This window comes from Bacidia gigantensis, assembly GCF_019456465.1.
Source record: "Bacidia gigantensis strain McMullin 20006 chromosome Unknown contig_74, whole genome shotgun sequence".
Taxonomy (NCBI): domain Eukaryota; kingdom Fungi; phylum Ascomycota; class Lecanoromycetes; order Lecanorales; family Ramalinaceae; genus Bacidia; species Bacidia gigantensis.
The window spans coordinates 1,447,979-1,467,719 of record NW_025408613.1 but is presented as its reverse complement, the minus strand read 5'-3'; the positions used below and the strand labels follow the sequence as shown (position 1 = coordinate 1,467,719).

Genomic DNA, 19,741 nt, shown 5'->3' with positions numbered 1-19,741 from the left:
TAATAAAAATATTTAAAATATAAAAAATTTATATAAAATAAAATAAAAGAAAAATAAATAAAATAATTAAAATAATAAATAAATAACTTAAGATTAAAAAAAAATAAATATTAATTTATAAAAAATAAATAAAATATAAATTTAAATTAATAAATTTTAATAATTAATATAATAACTTAATAAAGAAATTAAAAAATAATCTTATTAATATAACTAATATATTTATTAATAATAATTAATATATAATTTTATTAATATTAATTATATAAATAAAATTATATAATAAATTAATAAAAAACTAAATAAATAATATAATTATATAATAAAGATTTTATATAAAAAATATAATTAAAATATATAATTATTAATAATAAACTTATTAAATAATTATAAAAAATTTAAAAATTAAATTATATTTTAATATTAATTTAAATAATATAATATAAAAAAAATTAATAAAATTATATTAAATATATTTTAAATTTTAATTATATAAATTAAATTAATTAAAATATAAAATTTATAAAAATTTAAATATTTATAAATAAAATTAAAATAATAAATATATATATTAAATATTATAATATATATTTTATATTATATTAAATATTAATATTTAATAATTTTATTATTTAATTATAAATAATATATTATTATTAATATTTAAATAAAATATATAATTTTATAATATTAAATATTTAATTATAAAATTTATATTTACATTAAATATATTAATAATATATAATAAATAATTAAAATAATATTAATATATTTAATTAATAATAATTATTAAATTATAAATTATATTATTATTTTAATAATATTTAATTTTAATTATTTAATATTTAATTTAATTTAATAAAAATTATTTAAATTATATATAAAAATTTAATTTTATTTAGTATATTTTTATTATTTAAATATTTATATTATTTATTATTATTTAATTTATAATATTTATATAAAAATATATTTAAAAAAAATATTTAAAATTTTTTAATATTTATAATTTTTATATAATAAAAATTTTTAAATTATATTATATTATATTTTTTTTATTAATATTTAATTAAACTTAATATTATTAATTAATATATAATTTTTAATAAAGAAATAATTATTAAATTTAATAATAAAAAAGCTATAAATCTTTTTAAATTATTTATTAAAAATAATAAAATAATATTTATATATATAGTTTTTATTAATATAGTTAATAGTTTTATTTTTAAAAAGAATTAAACTATTATTATTAATAAAAAATTAAAAATATTATTTTAAAAAACTAATAATATATTATTAATTTTAAAATATATATTAATATATTTATATATTAATTATTATAGTTTTATTTTTTCTAATTATATATATTTTTTATTTTTAATAAGTTGTTTTTTAATTATTAATTTTATTCTTTTTAAAATTAATTTAAAAGTATAATAATAATAAATAAAATATATATAAATTAGCTAAATAATAAAAATTATATTAAAAAATAAAAAAACTTTAATTTTATTTTTATAAATAATTATAAATAATTTTTATTAAATTAAAATTAAATAATAGCTATAGCTATTAAAATTTATAAGTTATTATTATTTAATAAAAAATATAATTTCTATAATTTATATAATTATTATTAAGTTAACAAAATATTAATATTTAATTTTAATTTATTTTATTATATTATTATTAATAAAAATAATAAAAAAATAAAATAAAATCTTTTATAATTAAATAATAAATAATATAAAATTATATATTTATATTTAAACTATTAATAAATAATATAATAATTATTAATTAAATAATAAAATTATTAAATATTATTATATTTAATGTAATATTTTAAAACTATATATTTTATAAAATTATTTAATTATATATATTTATTATTTAAATAAAATATTTATTTATAAAATATTTAAAAATATTTTAATAAATATTTATAAGAAATAAAATTTTTAATTAATTTAATTTTATATAATTTTTAAAAAATGAAAAATAAAGTATATAAATAATTTTATTTAATTTTTTTTATATATATAATATTTAAATTAATATAAAAATATAATTAATTTTTAAAATTTTAATAATTATTAAAAAAAGTTTATTATTAATAAAGTTATTATTTTAATTATAATTTATAAAATAAAATATTTATATATAATAAAAAAAATTATTTATTTAGTTTTTTATTAACGTATTATATAATTTTATTAAAATAAACTTAATATTAATAAAATTAATATATTAATTATTATTAATAAAATAAAATACTTATATATAATAAAAAAGAAATTATTTTTTTAATTTCTTTATTAAGTTATTATATATAATTATTAAAAAAAATTTATTAATAATAAATTTAATATTTTAATTATTTTTTATAAAATAAAATATTTATATAAATATAATAGAAAAAAAGCTATTTATTTAATTATTTTAACTTTAATTAATTATTTATTTTTCTTTTTGTATTATTATTTTATTATAAAATTTATTTTATACTATAAATATTTTTATTATTATAATTTTAAAATTAAATATTTTTAAATTAATTTATTATTTTAATTTTAAATAATAATAATATTTTTTAATAATAATTCTTATATTTATATATAATAAAAGTTAATAAAAATATTTTTAATTTTTAAAAAAAAGAACTTTTAATTATTATAGTTTATATATTTAATAAAATTTAAATAATATAAACTTTTAATTTTATAAAAAAATATAATTTATACTTTTATATATAATCTGTTATTAAAATAAAATAAAAATTTAAATATTAAGAAAAATTTTTATTAAAAGAAAGAATAATTATATATAGTTTTATAATAAATTAGTTATTATTTTTATATTTTATTCTATATTAAAAAAAGCTTTTATTAAAATAAAAAAATATAAAAATAATATTTAAATTTAAAATTACTAATATTATTATTATTTTTATTATATAATTTAATATATAAATATTTTATTATTTTTAAGATTATTATAATAAAAATTATTAATATTATTAAAAAAGTTTATATATAATTAAAGATTAATAAATAAAAATTAATATTTAAAAACTTATTTAAGAAAAATTAATATATAGAAATTAATATATTATTAATAAAATTAAAATAAAAAGACTATTAATAAAAAAAATTAACTTAAAAATAAAAAGACTATTAAAACTATTTATAAAGAAACTTAATATATAAAATCTTTTATTATTAAATTAAAATATAAAAAATTTTATTATTTTTATTTTAAATTTTATTAAAAAAATTATTATATAAATATATTTAAATTATTAAATAATAATAATAATAATAATAATAATAATAATAATAATAATAATAATAATAATAATAATAATAATAATAATAATAATAATAATAGAAATTATAATAATAATAATAATATATATAAATAATAAAATATTAAAATAACCTTAACTTAATATTATTTAGCTAAAAATTTAAGAATTTTAAACTTTTGATTTAATCTTTAGTTTCTAAAGTTTTATAAATTTTTTTAAATTTTTAAAAAGCTTTAATATTAAATAAGTTATTAAGATTTTTAAGTATTTGCAATAAAGTAATATACTAAGCTTTTATTTACTATTTTAAATAAAGTTTCTATTTTAAATATTTTAACTAATATTAAAGCTATAAACTTTTTTTAAACTTCTTTTAAAAGCCCTAGTTTAGAGCTTTTAAATAAAGCTTTAATTAAAGTTAACTATCTTTTATTAGTTAAAATATTCAATATACAATATCTAAATAATAAAATTTTTATAGCTTATAATATTAAGAATCTAGCACTTTAAATTCTAAGCTTAATATTACTTTAATTTAAAAAATAAAAATCTTATTTTATAGCTCTAAGTAAGGGCTTTTTAATAAAACTTTAATTATTCTTTTAGTCTTAATATTTACTAAGATTTCTATTCTATTAGTTTTATAATATTATAGTAAGTAAAGCCTATAATAGTAAGAAACTAGTATCCTTATTTTAAAGCTTAATATTAGTTTAATTACTTTAATTTTTAGTTTATTGGGTTACTCTTAGTAAGGGCTTTAAAATAAGCTACTTTTTATAAAAAATAGAGTATTATTAAATAAAATATAAATAGTTGTTTAACCTCCCTACGGCAGCTAATCAGTAGATAGTTAAAAGCGCACGCGCCAAGCCGCAGAGGTTGTACGCCAAGCTGCAGAGGCCCTGCCAAACAACAAAATAGCACATTGATTTTTGAGCTTAATAATAGTCCAATCAATATGATCAAAGTATCGTTGGAATGCGCTTGATTAGGGCTTCAGAACGAGCCTTTGATCATATTGATTGGAGCCCTGGTGGTCAAGATGCAGCGTGATTCATACTCCCCCGCTGGCGGCCAATTAGCGGGGGAGAAAAGCGCACACGCCAAGCCTGCCCTTTTTGCCTGCGGGACCACTACCTAATCCTAACCCTGAGCCGCATAGAATATATAAATAAAGATAATCTTTTATAAAATAACTTAGAAGATTATACCTATAGTATTTCTTCTAGTTTTTTTAATTATTTATTAGCTTATTTTATTTACTATATCCTTTAACTTTTATTAGTAAAGCCTTTATATAGGAAATACCTTTTTTATTATAATACTTTTAATTTATAAAAGTATTTATTATTTTATTTATAATAAGAATATATTTGCCTAGCTTAGCCCCTTTAATTATATTGATTAAATAAAGATATTAAGTTACTATTAATTCTTTTTAAAAAGCTATAAATATTTAAGTTTCTAATATTATCTTTCTTAGGTTATATAATTTAAATATATACTTTTTAATTTTTAATTAATATTCTTAGATATTTTTATATCTAAAGATATTAATAATTTATATAGTAATAAGCTTATTATTAACTAATATAATTTTATTTTTAATATTATATTTCTTTTAAGCTTTCTACTATATTATTAAAAAGCTAATTTTATAGTTAAAGAAATAGCAAATAGTATTATAAATCTTTTATATAAGTAAAGTTTAAGTTAGATTATTTATATTTTCTTATTTAATATTATTAATTTATTTATTATTTATTAAATTATTAAAAGCTTTAACTAATAATAATAAGCTATTTTATAATATTAAAAGTTTAAGTTTCTTACTTTAATACCTATTATAAATAATACCCTATACCTTTTTTTTAATTAATAAGGTTTTTATATTAATAGACTATATATTATAGTTTCCTATTCTAAAATTTTTAAACTTATTAAATAAAAGTTTTTTATAATTAATATAAGTTAAGTAATAATAAGGTTAAAGTAGTAATATAGTTATTATTAATTATAATAATAATAAATATAATATTAGCCTATATATTAATATTAATTAAGCTTTATAATTTAATAGATTTAAAATAATTTAATAATTATATTTTTATTATTATTAAATTAAAGAATTATTCTATATATAGGAGGACAATTATTATATAGTTTTATAATTCCTTATACTTTTAAAGGAGCAAGTATCACGTTTGCAATATGTCACTCATCTATGTGACTTACGTGACACCCAACACCTTCACCATACATGAGAGGCATGTTGACGTCAAAAATGCCGATGAGGCAATATACTATATCTCGGGGACACTCGTTTCCCTATTGCCTGCCCACGACATTCGTTGCGCAATTGAACAGTTCGCAAGCGACGCCCCCTGAAGTATGAAGTCTGGCACACCAGTTCCAGCAGTCAAAGCAGAGCTAAGACTCTGCTTGGTACCTAAGTAGTGCCACTGCTGATCGTAAAAGATGACCTTCTTGGAAGCAACTAGCTCCTGCAGCGTCCGGCCACGAGTGAACCACTCGCTGTCTAAGATCCGTTTTCTCAGTTGTGTAATCCCCAGCCGCAGCATTTTGCCCATTCTCTTTGGCCTGAACATCTGCGAGATAAGTATAGCAGATAGCAGAAGAGCCGTACTAACGATACCTTGAGCTGATAATTTGAGTTTCCTCCGCGCAGCTGCTCCTATCAATGCAGCATGTATCTACCCACAAACGTTCATAACCATCGTTTGCAGCCTGAGTACAGGCATCTCGAAGTTTGCTGTAGCCCTTTTTCTGCGAAGGTCTTGACAGATCCTGCATATCACGGAGTGTCACTTCTTCATTACCCCATCTATGCGAGAGAATCGCATATCTTTGTTCGTCCCCACGCACGACATGCTTTATGGCGAGGATATGAGTATTGACGAAGCGCTTCGCGACGGGAGAGATACACGAAAACTGTGACCGGCCGTTCAGATATTGTTTATGTTTGAATAAAAATAGCGATGATTGAGTCGAGAGAAGAGATCTGCGCTCAGCCTTGTCTTTCCCCGCTTTATGATCGACGCAGTCACGTGGGGTTCGCGGCTCTTTCAATATGATTCAATCAGAGGGACAAGGCAACATTCTCTCACTTCTGTGAAGGATCATCGGGACACTTCGATCACCCAGATCGCTTAGTCACGGGTGAAGTAAAAGGCTAAAGAATAGCCCCTAGTTCAAGGTCTTTATGCTTTCCTGAGTAGAGTCAGCCGTATTTGAAGCTAATTGCAGGGAATCCAGGGGTTAGAGTTTTATTTTAAAATGTGTTTATTCTTTTTGCCTTCCATATCTACTAAAACTGGCTAGAGATCGTGTAGCATTCGGACCTATATATTACTTAAATTATCCCAATCTGATTCAGACTCTGCTTCCGTGACCAACTCGCTCAAGATAACCTCCTGCGCCTTTTCATCATCCTCCCCATCAGCCGCGAATCCTACCATCTCACCCTTTCTGGCCACTTCCAGCACGTCCTCGGAGCTGACACTCCTAACGCTGTGACTCTCAAGATCGCCGATCTTCTGAACTTTTGAGTCCCAGAGCCATTGTGGGTCCACAGGCTTCAGATGATTGGCATCCTTGCTCTTTTCCTTGAACTCTTTCTCTAGATCTTCCTTCTCTCTCTTCTCCATCCTTCTCTGTCCACGAACCGACTGCTCATAGACCGGCTCTAATGCAAAACCCGCAGCGCCTGGTCCCAAAGTCAGTACCGTTGCCGCGATAGTACCTCCAATAATAGATGTGCGCATGACCCATCGGCCGGAGCGCTGCATCCCATGTTTGCGGCGGAGATATTTGCGCTTCCGTTTGAACTCATCAAACAAGGTTTCGTCGTATCTCAGTGAGAGAAGATGCTGTGCCTTCTGGACCATTTGAAGCTGTTCCTTCGTCTCTTCCAATTGCTTAAGGTTGTCAACAACCACCTTGCCAGCATGTGTTTCGCCAAGTGGTAGTTTAGGTCCTCTGGGGTCTACCATTTCCTTCGAGATCTGGGTCGTGAATCTCTTTCCTAAGAATGGCTCGATAATCTCGTGCGCCTTGGTTCTAGACTTTGGATCGAATTGTACCATTGTGGCGTTCGACTGATTTACATCGTTGTCTAACATGGTACCGAAGTGCTTTTTGTTGGTGCTCAGAGTAAGTTCCCTTTGTCGCTCATCGTCTGGACTCTTTGTGCAGCCCCACTTGGTGGTAACGAGTGTGACGTTTTTGAATTCCTTGACTCCAATCATTTCCTCTAGCATTCGGAGATTGCGCTGGCCAACACCTCCAACTTTTCCTTTGGTGATGTCGTGTAAGTAAAGAACTCCTGCGAGTCGTTCTTTCAACAGGTAATTCATATTCACATACTCTGCGATCCGAGACAGGACTTCTGCATCTACCAGGGTCCCATCATCAAAGCCTGGTGAGTCGATAAGGTGGATTTCATATAGCAGCCCTCTATGGCGGTAGAAGAGTATGTAATCCTGGACCTCTTGAGTTACTGTGACATGTCAGCGGCTTAGGGTAGGGTTGCAGGGTTGCCATAACAAACCTCCATCCATTTCCGCGGCTGTGCCAATTGGAATATCTGTATTCCCGGTGAGTATAGAAATGAATGTGCTTTTTCCGGCTCCAGTCAGACCCATGACGAGGATATATAGCTTTTCATGGTCTTGACCTCCTCCAATGGTTTTTTGAAGTTTGCGAGTTTTATTCATACTTGTGGGCCTTGTCAGTGTCCAGTTTCAAGCTCCGGACTTCAATGAAAGAGAGTAGATCTTCTTGACTGCAATTAGAGTGTCGGAGCTACTTCCGCAAAAGAGGAAAGGAGTGGACTTTTTATCTGCCAGAACGTGTGCAAGGCTGAGTTCAGAGATGTGAGTCGAAGTGACAAGACGAATACCGCTGCGCTCCTTATCGACTCAAAAACCGGTTTGTGCGATAGGATACAAGTCGAAATTACGACAATGAGCGTGCGGGGGAATCTGAAGTTCGTTGTGTGGATACTGATTGGACAAGCGATCCTTGCATAGCCAAAATCTTGGCAGGTAGGCCCGATGGCTGGCTCAACAGGAAGGGTGTGCTGACTGCAGCAATACGAGAAGGGTGGTGTCATGGATCAGGATCTGCCCCTTGATTTCACCATTCTATGATTTGGGAGTTCTCACTATTGATCCATGTGGGCCTCGCGTTACTTATAAGTACTTACTGTCCCAGCACGCTGCGAGTGTGTATGTATAGTCCGCCACTTTAATGCTACTGCGAGGTCATTTTAAGCATTCTGCTGGCTATAGTGGTGGAAGATGGTGTCAAGAAATGCTGAAAGACATGGATGATGAACTTAGTTCAAAGCAAACAAGGGAAATTGATAGGGACTGTACTCCGCTAGGAACCCTCTGAAGACGAGTCACCCAGCCTCTATGCATGTTAGAAAATGTTGGCACTCATATCTCTCCTAGGATATGATGAAGACCAAGCTACAAGCTCCCTTCACCTTCAATGATCAGCTCTATTGCATATGACCCCACAAGGCAGACCAAAGATTCTCATCGGAGCTGATTGCTTGGCATGTACCTCCGCGAGGCATGATCCAATTAAAGAGACGACCCTAATCACGCTTATCGCTGCGATGGTCATCAGGGAGCTCCTGCCACCCATTTCGCCTGTCAAAGTATTCTTGGCCAGGGCTAAATACGAATATCACCTAACTGGCTATCATATTTTCACCAGCGGGGTAAGACTTCTTGAGGCAACCAGCTTGTCATGGCTCGCAGGATCTGCCTCCGCGGAGATTGCTATTTAATTCTTTCCGCCAATGAGCCCGACGTCGATTTCGATGACTTGCAGAAGTAAAGAATTCATACACGAGCCAATGGAGATCCATTCTCGTTCATCACTTCAGCGGTGGCTGTCCTACAGATTAGCTGAAATCTGTCCAGCACGCTTGTGCAACACTTGGCCCCTGCGAAGGACATCCTTGACTTCCAAACATGTGAGACTAGTACCTGGGGCTACATACGCCCGAAAAGATTTCTGACGATAAGATCATTCAAACGAGTGATTTCAAGGCCGATTTTGCAAGATTAGAAAGGAGTGGAGAAGAGATGCGTGCTGCGGCTAGCGCCCCTTAGGATTACAAAATGGGTCCTGCAATTTCAGCACTGAGCTTCGATGGTTTTGAAACGAACACGAAGGTTTTTCTCCAAGTCGATATTTAGGCTACTCCATTCGAAGGCTTCTTAATAGTGCAACAAAGCAGGAATCGTCGCAGAGCATGCAATGTACCTAGCGCATGCGCTACTGATCTTTTGAGGTTTCAGCGTACACAGCTTTTATCGCTCACTGCGTGGATTGTTGGGCCAACAACCATTCAATGTGCTCTATCTGTGTCTATCGAGTCTGGTGATGCTTTTGCACGACTAAGCCTCTAACGAGGAGAGCGACAGAAGTCTTTGTTCAAATATAAGACTACATTGCGAGAGATACCCTCAAAACTAGAGACTCCATAACAGCTGAGGAAGCAGCTCTGGACGCATGTCCTGGGAACAATCGTACTGAAGGCGTGAAATAAGACATCATAAAAGTGGAAGAAACAGCAAAAGAAACATACCTTACTCACGGAGTGCGTGCGCTCATCTGCATGAAAAATTTTGCGCCACATGGAATGCCCGGTCTTAGTATCAATCGTGAGGTAATCATGCACGGACCAATTGACTCCCTCGCATATCAGGTACCCAAATTCCTCTACTTTGCACTCAAGAGCTCGTGGTACGATATTCAATCTCAATTGTGTCCAGGAAGCATTGAATATCTCAATACATACGAGAACCATGCTTTCACCTTTATGCTTTTTTTATGGGTGCAACGGGAATCTACCAGTTCATTGAGGCCATGCTCCCCCGTAAGCGCTCTTTTAAACGCTACTATAAAGCTATTAGTATCTCCACAGCAGGATCTTATATCAACATGAATTTCGCGAGTTTCTATTTCATCGTTGCCTCGTCATGAGTAGTGCTGAACCTCTGGGGATGGACTTTCCATGGACCGCGCGATGAAGATCGTGCCATTTGCAGCCCAATGGACACGACATCATGAAATTGTATGGCAGTCTCTTACGCAACTCGATCTCGCATCTCTCCTCAAGCATCCTCTAGCACGCTAGGGGTAATCAATAATCCTGGGATTCCGGGACATGGGATCCAGTGCGTCTCGTTGGCCGACCTTAGCCGCTCGTGGTCGCGTGTTTTCTTTGTTTGGAGGGCGAAGACGTGATCCTTTGGTTATTTGAACCACAACGACCACAAAAACGCACAAACAGTCGGCAACAGGATCCAAGTTGATCTTGAGGTGGAAGTGAAGATCAAATGGTGGTCTGATATGTCGATGAGACTTTGAGGCAGCACCATATGTGTTTCAGTCTGGGAAGGCAACAATGCACTATCATCGCTTCGCAAGCGGCAACTATCTCAAGAATGCTGCATATCATCCTCAATTCCAGCACCTCGTCTCTGGGACCGATCTAGCAGCAGGGAACGATCTAAGACCAAACGTTCTAGGCTCCGTTTCGATCTTCCCCAACCCTGGATTTCGAGTAAAATGCTATCGCATCTTGCGCATCATCGCATGACGAGGCTTCGCTTACAGCCTATGGGCGTCTCTCCAATGGTGGCTCTGCGGATGGCGCCTAGCTGCTTCCACACATATGAAACATGTTGTTTCAAGGAAGCAATAGAAGCGCGCTGCTTGCCGAAACAATCATATATCAAACACTCACGAGGCCACGTCGCGGGCGTGTTTCTGCTCGATAACAAGACCCAGAGTGATTCCTCCTCGCTTATTTGCTCCTCGCCAGGCATCTCATCCACCGTGATTTCTTCCTACTCTTACGCTACGACATATTCTTCTCGAGTACAAAGGCTTACGACATCAATCACTCGGCACGAGCTTGACTCCTCATTCTCACAGCATCCGAGACACAAGAGTCAGGATCCCCCATCCCGATTCTTGCCTGCAAATCCCCAAGCATATCTACCTCTCAGCTGCCCGAATCTGGGCAAGGAAGACAAATCTCACCGCGACGTGTGAGACTTCACGATCTCTTCCCATTCCCTGGAAGAATGGGTCAGTACACGTTGAACGTAGAGATCGACGACACCTGGGTCGACTACTTCACCCAACATGAGTACCACTTCTGCTTTGCCAGAGTCATCCGAGGCGCCTCGGGCGAACACATCTCAAACGTAGGCGCCTGGTCTCCATCCTCACTTGTCACTCACTCACAGTGTAATGGCTGATTGTTTCACTCAATTCTTAGGTCATCGCCCATTCCGATATCGTCATGCCTTCCATCCAAGTGACACTGAAAGACGACTTTGCAATGGCTGCTTCATCGCAAGGCTTTTCGAGTGGAAGTAAGACCCCACAGTCTTCTCTCACAGCCCACTCACTCGTCCTTCTCCACGAAACGTCACTAATTCTGCCTTAACATAGCCAAAATAGCGCTCGCCACACCCCACCGCCGCGTAGACAAGGGGCAATCCGCCACTCTCCCCTCCTGGGACGCGGGCCTCACGAAATCCGACTCCGACTCCGCCCCGCGCGATGGGTTCCTCTTCGACACCACCCCCGCGGCCGCCGCCGTGCTGATCCAATCCGTGAACGGCAAGAACCGACCCGTATACATCACGCCGCACGGTGTGATGGGACAAAGCTCGAAGGAGCCGATAGTGCCGTTGCCGCGAGTGGCGGTGTGGTTTCAGCGGGATGTGGAAATTGGGACGATGATGGATGCGTGGATGCGGAAGGCGTTCTTTGTGCCGATGGGCACGGATGGGAGTATTAGTACGGTGTTGTATGATGCGAAGGGATGCTGGCATGTGGTTGGGCAGCCGATTGATTATACGCATGGCAGGTTTGCGAAACATTTGGCGGGGGTTATGAGTCCGTTGTCGGATAAGGCTAGTGGAATGAGTGGTTCGGGTGACATGATGTTTTAGGGTGATGCTTGATGTTTGATGGAAGTCGAAGTTAAGGGGTCCTGGTGGGATGAAGGGTTTAGATGCTACATATTTTGGAATGTGGAGATGTGAAAGGTTTTGTATGTGTTTTTGTACCGGTACGCGACATCATTTTCGGAAGAAAAAACTCTTTCGAGGCAACTCGAGCACATGTCTCAGTTTCCTGATCTGTCTATTCAATTAATTGACATATTCAAGTACCTGTATCAAGTCTGGCAGCAGGGTTTCACGGCAGCCACATCTCTGGTGACAAGGTCTATATTGAGAGTCTTATGAAATTGTCGCGATAGCCAAAGATTTTTGAGTAGTGCGTCGTATTCAAAGAGCGGCCACGATTCAGCCGTCTTTTGAAGTCAATTCTTCAATTTGTTACCAGCTATCAATACAAAGCACTTCCGAGAGGCACCTGTGTTACTATGGAAGCGAAGAAAGAAAGCCAGAATCCACGTAAATTGATGTATTAAAAAGACTAAAGAACCTTGTGTCGACAAGTATTGACCTCCATATATGTACTCCGCATCGGCACTCCCTCATTACCCTAGTCTTCTTGCTCCCTTCAGACGCGGGGCGGCCTAGGGGGTAGCGCACCCTGAAAACCCTTGCATCTGTCATCTTTTAGATCAGCGTTCTGACCATTGCAAGTACATGTGCAAGCCTTGTTCACAAAAGGACCACTTGGTTGCTGGCACTCGGGGCTCGGTGTGCACTTATCGGCCGCGGCCGCAGCAGCCTGGATACCGGCAGAAATAGTATTGATGAAGCTCATGTAGACGGATTGGGGCGCCGCGACGCCTGGTTTTTGGTAAGCCGGGTCTTGCTGGTCCATAGGGAGACGCGAATGATCGGCGCAGTTTATCTTCACGAAAACGATGGTGCCCATGACCTGCTTAAGGTCTACCGTGCGGTGAGGCTGCGTGACGCAAACATTCCCTACGTTTTTGGCTGTGTCGGGCCTGCAATTATGATCCGTACTCCCTGCAGAATAGGTTACTGTACCGCTGCGTCCCATCAATGTTAGCTTTCACGTCGCTTCAAAGACGTAGAGAACGGTCCTACCATGACTCGTGGAGGACGGGGAGGAACGTGAAGTATCCGCAGACACCATCTGCGAGTGGAATTGATGTTTGTCGCATATTGGTCGTAGCGTAGGCAGCGTGAAGACCGCCCGTGATGCCGAGGCTGAGACCATTGGAAAACCCTGCGTTGAATCCTACATCGTATGTGTATGTCTCAGACTGCATCTCAGTCACCGTACATGTGAGCGGCCTACAATTTATTAGTCTACGTTACCGGGGAAGTGTATCAAACAGACTGACCCATGACAGATCGAGTTTGCAATCGGCTTCTCCTGATCATAGAAAAATCTCTGTCTGATCTCACAATAAGCCTCGCAATCATCTGCCTGCTGATAAGCTGGACACGATTGTGTGGCATCATCGAACTTGTTCACAGGCGGACATTTATCTGCACCGTAGGACTCGTCCATTTTGACGACTAGACCGGGAGAGCAGGCACTGTTGGTTTGTGGCGCTATCGGGTTAGGATTGCTCTTTGGCCCTACGGCATTAGGATCTTGGATGTTCTGAATCAATCCAGCCCTCGCCAGAGTGGTACAGAGAGCTAAGAGCAATGTGCATGTAACCCTAATGGAAGACATCCTGATGTATTCTCGCGTAGGTTGAGGCTGCCTAATTCAAGTCGAGGAGTGAATGCTTGGCTGTTATCACCGAAGGAAGACTTGGAGATGGTACATTGCAAGTTCTCTGACTCTGAATATATACATCCTCAGTCAGGTACAACAGCATCAGTGTCCCAAGCGTGTAGGCCACGAGGGATTGGAATGGATGCATGATCTATGATGATCTAGTCAAGTTCTGGTATAGATGTTGTTTCATCGATATTAAGGTTGCCTTATTTGAGTACGGCGCCGCCTGGAGTAAGCAGCCTCGAGCCCTAGGTCTAAGCTAGACTAAAGACGATCATCATCGTCATTCTATTCGAGTCCAAATGAGATTTTTCGTAGAGTAGCTCAAATTACACAGGGCGCCTAAGGCAGCACTAGTATCTTAAGGTCGGAGGCCTGATGCGGCGCGCTGGATTGGATTGTGGCGCAGCGATCGTACGCAGTCGATGTCTTCGAAATGTGCATCCTCACATTCATATTGTTCAAGACGAATTTGTGCTGCGAGTCTTTATGATCAGGTTGGAAACCGCAACGACCAACGGGCTGGTCGAAGAGTTGGTGCCTCGCTTTCAGTGTCAAAAAATCTCTGCTCTTTTTGAACCTCAGATAGATGAAAACATCTCATTGGACGCCTCATTGGGGCTCTGGGTTGCTAAAGGAGGTGGTGGCGTGCCCCGGATTGTACTACGGTCAGGTACCACCAACCTTAGCTCCCATGGTTTACACGCATAGAATAAGTTTAGGCTACAGTCATCAATAAAAATGAGGAGCAAATTTAGGCTCGGCCTTAACGAAAATTGTCTAAATGACCGTGACGGGCTAAGGCCGAAATGCCATTGTCATCCAGTGATTCTGTAAACCAACATCATGGTCAGAACCTTAGACATGTCCTCAGTGTGCATTTCTATGATGACAAATATGTTTGAATGTCCTGACCAAGCATATATGCAGGGTACTGCAGTCTTTTCTTTCTCTTTTCGTAACCTTTCAGGATTGACAGTAGTCCTGGTTATTACGATCAAGCCGTTGACAGACGGTAATGGATACATTGTGTACTTTCGCTACCAGAGTACTTCCTAGCAGCCTTCCAGTTCAGCCACCGCATCATCATTTGCGGTCACCATGAAATGGCTGTTTTTCTCGTAATTCGTCTTTCAGAGCCATGGTATTCTTCACAGGTATGTCTGCTGCGTGGTTAGTTCAGATTTAAACACATAGGAGAGCAGCGTCCCTCTCAGGAAGCCTAGTTGTCAATTCCAAGCACAATGTTACCTAGTACCCATTGACGACAATCCCGGCCAAGCCTGACGCATTTCTCGCAAAATGGCTTTCCCTAAATACAATGCTCCCACACGAGCTCTCTCTCTCATATCAAACTGCGGCCTTCTGCTCGACTCTCCAAACTTGACTCGGTTGATCGACAATGCACCATGTCATTTGCATCGTCGGTGACGTGGCTTTCGGTCGATCTCAGAAGACGAGGCAGCAATTCAAGGCTGTGAGCGTGAATCTTGTCATCAGTCACGCCAAAAGTGAATTATCCGGTGTAGTTCATTCACCACTGGCTCCCGAGCCAGCACGTGCGTCTGCCTCACGATCGTTGCGGAGCTCGCAACTCTGACCATTTGGTCTTCGACTGAGGACGGGAAAGGCTTATATTATGGATGGATGTGGTTGAAGAACCCCACTGTCAATCGATACCCTTTGCTAAGCGCCGTTGCATGTCAGTTGAGTTCATGGTTGGCACCCGCCTTATTCGACCAGGTCTCTAGGCAACAGCGCTAAAGTGAGACCCAGACTGATCCAGTGGCTCTTGGACGAGGCTTCCGAGTGCGCTAATGGTAGTGAACCAGACGACAGTGAATTTGAACCAGAATAATTCACTTGAACATCACTTCCACGCTGGCAACAATTGCCTTCTTCCTTCACGCGTTGCCCGCCGAGCACTTGGCTATAAGACTTTCGTGACGGCCCTTATTCTCTTTGCTTGATAACATCCCACGAATTTGAAGCATGTAAGGAGCTTTCTGACCCATTTGATCGCTGCTGACATTGCTAAAGCCCAAACAAATCCTCGCGCGAAATCCAAAATGCCACCCAAGAACAGGGGCGCAGAAATCAAAGCCGCTCAAGATGCTGCTCTTGCAAGTCTCCCGGACCGTGCACTCTACATAATCATGCACTTTCGAAAGCAGGACGATCCATCTAACTTCCATTGGGGTTATTACTATCATAGAAAGAACGCACTGGGCAGCAAGTATCACTTTCAAAATCCTGGACCGGGTGGACAAGGCTGGCTCCCTGGTCATGCAAGCACACACGGTGTCTTCAGATCATTCGCCCTCACCGCCGTGATACAGATTGCGCATGTGCCGGTCAGTAAAGAGGCACAGCTCGACGCAGTGATGCGATCGTATGACGAGTCCCACACGACAATACCAAACATGAGTTGTCGGATATGGTTACTGGCAGTGCTGAAGCGACTTGTCGAAGCAGGGTTGGTCCGGTGCAAGAGTATCGATGCTCTGGAGGAAGAATGTCGCACTATTGGAGCCCATCACTTCTCAAGCGCGCTGAAAAATGAGCAGCCACGACCGGTGGTAGTCTCTACCACCTGCGAGATTGCCTGAAATCTTCACACTATCATCGAGTGCAAGGGATTACATGCAGGAGAGGTGAAAGGATGTATCTCTTAGTTGAAAGCGGAGTAAATTTGCAAGGCAGATCAAACGTAGCAATAGCATTCAACCGACATAAGAGTCGACTGTCAGACTCCGTAGTGCCTCCTCACATCTGTATTCTCTTTGATAGCGGTCGCCACCGAGATAACGTACAGCTTCGCCCCACCATGTTCGTCGATGCATCGTCAGGACCGTTGTGAATTCCCAATACGCCGGACACCATCCAGCGCATTCCCAGTCCAAGAAGCCGGTGAGGTGCCATTTCCCGTGGATTTCATCAAGCAAAAGGTTGTGCGCTTTGAAATCCCCGTGGGTGAAAACGATGTCGTGCGGGATATCCTCCATCTCCTGTGCCAAAGCAAGCTCGTCCTCGTAGTTTCCCTTTGACATGTAAGTCTCCTTCGAAGCTGGGCCGAGAAGAACTTTGTTGAGCTCAGCTTCGTTTTCCAAAGGACCCATCTTGTGAAATGGAACACGATGGCTCGCGATCGCGCTTCCCATCGCAGAGCAAATGCGCTGACCAAATGGGTTGCTCCAGGCGCGCATCGCGTCGACGCAGCGCTGAACTTCGCTGATCCATGGCTCCTCATCTTCCGGTATAAAAGGATCGCCGCAGTTCGCTAGATCAAAGCCAGGCAGGCGTGTCATGAGTATCGAGACTGGATACCAATGTGGTGGTGGTTGTTCCCCACAGCAAAGCACGTAAGGTACAGGCATACCAGCGGCGCGAGTCAAGCGCATTGTGAACGCCTCTTCGACTCGTACGTGCTCGTGCCATTTCAGCAGGAGGCCAAATGGTAGTGGACTGATGCCAGTGTCAGGGACAAGGCCGAACCAAGATTGATAGTGCTTCGAGAACCAGGCTAGGAATCGATGCACATAACTGTGAGCATTGCGAATCGTCAGCAAAGAATACTTGTTGTTTTGAGCGGCCATAATGAGAGAAAACGCATATATTGTGGTCATGAAAGTGTGCTGATGGCTGAACGGAACAGCACTTACCCCCAGAATCTTCGTACCCTCGGCCCTTCGACCCAGGCATCCCGCGGTACTGACGTCGCGATTACAAAGGCGGTAGGTCTAGGCCATGTGTAATCAGGCCGTAGAATGCTCGGCACCCACTTCATCCATGGCTTCTTCTTCATAGGTCGCTCTGATTACTCTGGCACTTCTGCTTAGTGTTGTGGCCAAAGGCAAAGCGCTGACTTTGATCCTTGAGAATTCAATGGCTTTTAGACTGAGCGCGTCGTATGATTCGTTCTTCGGTTCTTTCGTGCTAGTCGATGTGGAGATCATGAATGCTGTAGCTGAGCGAGTGTAGGGAGCATGACAACAATCGAAAGGCGTTTTTTATTTTAGGTTACGGACGCTAGTAAAAATGATCTTGCCTCTTCTGTACTAGACTATATTCTTAACACCACTTTATGTCCGGGTGTTTGGTGACGGTGAAGCGGGGCGATGAGTGTCTGAATAGCATCCATATCATGACGACAAGATGCCACAATACACCTATGCCGCACTTGACGCAAGCCGCGATGAAATACGTTTGGTGGAGATCCAATCGGGTACTAGAGGCACCCCAGTAAACTACAACATTTCTCAGCTTCCCTTGACGAAGCCCAGGGAACATATATTGCTCTCTCCTACGTCTGGGGCTCGGAAGAAGATCCCAAGGATGTCTTTGCGAAAGATGAAAGCGATGGAAATGTCATATATCGGTCACTTCCAGTTACAAAAAACCTACACTGCGCAATTGATCACATTCGCAAGGTGCACGAGTCGACCCTTCTGTGGATTGATGCAATTTGTATTGACCAGAACGAACGTTGCGGAGAGAAACAGTCAAGTTCGTATTATGAGAGACATTTACGATGCAGCATGTTATGTTCTTGCGTGGCTGGGTCCAGCATATGATGACTCCGAAATGGCTATAAAGATCATCCAGAGGCTCACTGATTGGAGATCTAATCCATATCATACCGCCTCCAGATCGTCCGGATTATCCTGGGTATGTCATACAGATATTAAGCCTGAACATGCTATAACGGCAGTCGGAGCTTTCTTCCAGCGGTCTTGGTTTTACCGCGTGTGGGTTTGGCAAGAAGTGTTTGCTTCTAGAGGCGCTTGCACCTTGAGATGTGGTGGCCTTACTTTTCCGCTCAAATACTTCAATGAAGCGCTGCAAAGATCATTGAGATGGAACACTATGAGGGTAGTAGGGTAGAATATCTCGTTCAATACCATGGGGAACTCCTGCATGGCTCAAGAATTGCGACACGATTACATGACATGGCGTTCATGAGAATGGATCCCAATATGTGCCACTGTCTCCATATTCTTAATCAATCTACACAGGCACGTAATCCCCGAGACTTGGTATATGCAATGACAGGGCTCTGTAGTCAAATCAAGGAATCTGAAAACCCAATCGACTACAGTAAAAGCTTAGAGGAAGTGTTTTTAGACGCAATGAGACTAACCATCAAACTTGATAAGAATCTCTCTCTGTTACAAACCAAGGAAGCTCGCGAAGCTGACAATAGTTTCCCGAGCTGGTGCATTGATTGGCGCAAGCAGCCTGAGAAACGAGTCTTGTTTGAAGATCAGCTCTACGATGCCAGCAGTTCTTCGAAAGTTTTTCTACCTTCGTTAAAAAATAGATCACATAGTGAACAACTTCAAGACGTTGGAAATCTCTGTAAAACTTCTTTGACCTCGCTTGAACACGAAAATACATTAATACTGTCTGGAATTGAAATTGCCAGATTGAAACACGTACAGCCCGTCAAATATTCTATGTCAGACAGCAGAACGGACTTCATAAACAGACTACTCGCGAGTATATATGCTTGCTTGGGCAAGCACCTCGATCTCGAGACTTTTTGGTGATTTATTTATGCAGACGCAACCGCCGAAAGTCGACGCAAAAGATTTCAAATGTTGAACCACAGGCGCCTTCTTGGGAGAAAAAAGGGGAGTCATATTCGGAGGAACATCAAGACGAAATTTTCTTGAAACCGGCCTT

General features: G+C 37.5%; 4 protein-coding genes across 4 annotated transcripts; 2 read left to right on the top strand and 2 right to left on the bottom strand.

Annotated features, from left to right (window-relative positions):
- Positions 1-5,619: 5,619 nt before the first annotated feature.
- KY384_000824 (uncharacterized protein) lies at positions 5,620-8,052 on the bottom strand (the record flags this gene model as incomplete). Its single annotated transcript, XM_044809358.1, has 3 exons — positions 5,620-5,972; positions 6,690-7,835; positions 7,887-8,052. 3 exons carry the CDS (start codon positions 8,050-8,052, stop codon positions 5,620-5,622), a joined length of 1,665 nt encoding a protein of 554 aa, XP_044665345.1.
- A 3,399-nt stretch (positions 8,053-11,451) lies between these two features.
- Positions 11,452-12,330, top strand: KY384_000823 (uncharacterized protein; the record flags this gene model as incomplete). Its single annotated transcript, XM_044809357.1, has 3 exons — positions 11,452-11,574; positions 11,649-11,745; positions 11,825-12,330. The coding sequence occupies 3 exons, from the start codon at positions 11,452-11,454 to the stop codon at positions 12,328-12,330; spliced, it is 726 nt and encodes a 241-aa protein (XP_044665344.1).
- Positions 12,331-16,125: 3,795 nt separating this feature from the next.
- On the top strand, positions 16,126-16,665 carry KY384_000822 (uncharacterized protein; the record flags this gene model as incomplete). Its single annotated transcript, XM_044809356.1, has 1 exon — positions 16,126-16,665. One exon carries the CDS (start codon positions 16,126-16,128, stop codon positions 16,663-16,665), a length of 540 nt encoding a protein of 179 aa, XP_044665343.1.
- A 114-nt stretch (positions 16,666-16,779) lies between these two features.
- Positions 16,780-17,652, bottom strand: KY384_000821 (uncharacterized protein; the record flags this gene model as incomplete). The annotated part of the gene is made up of 1 exon (XM_044809355.1): positions 16,780-17,652. One exon carries the CDS (start codon positions 17,650-17,652, stop codon positions 16,780-16,782), a length of 873 nt encoding a protein of 290 aa, XP_044665342.1.
- Between the last annotated feature and the right edge of the window lie 2,089 nt (positions 17,653-19,741).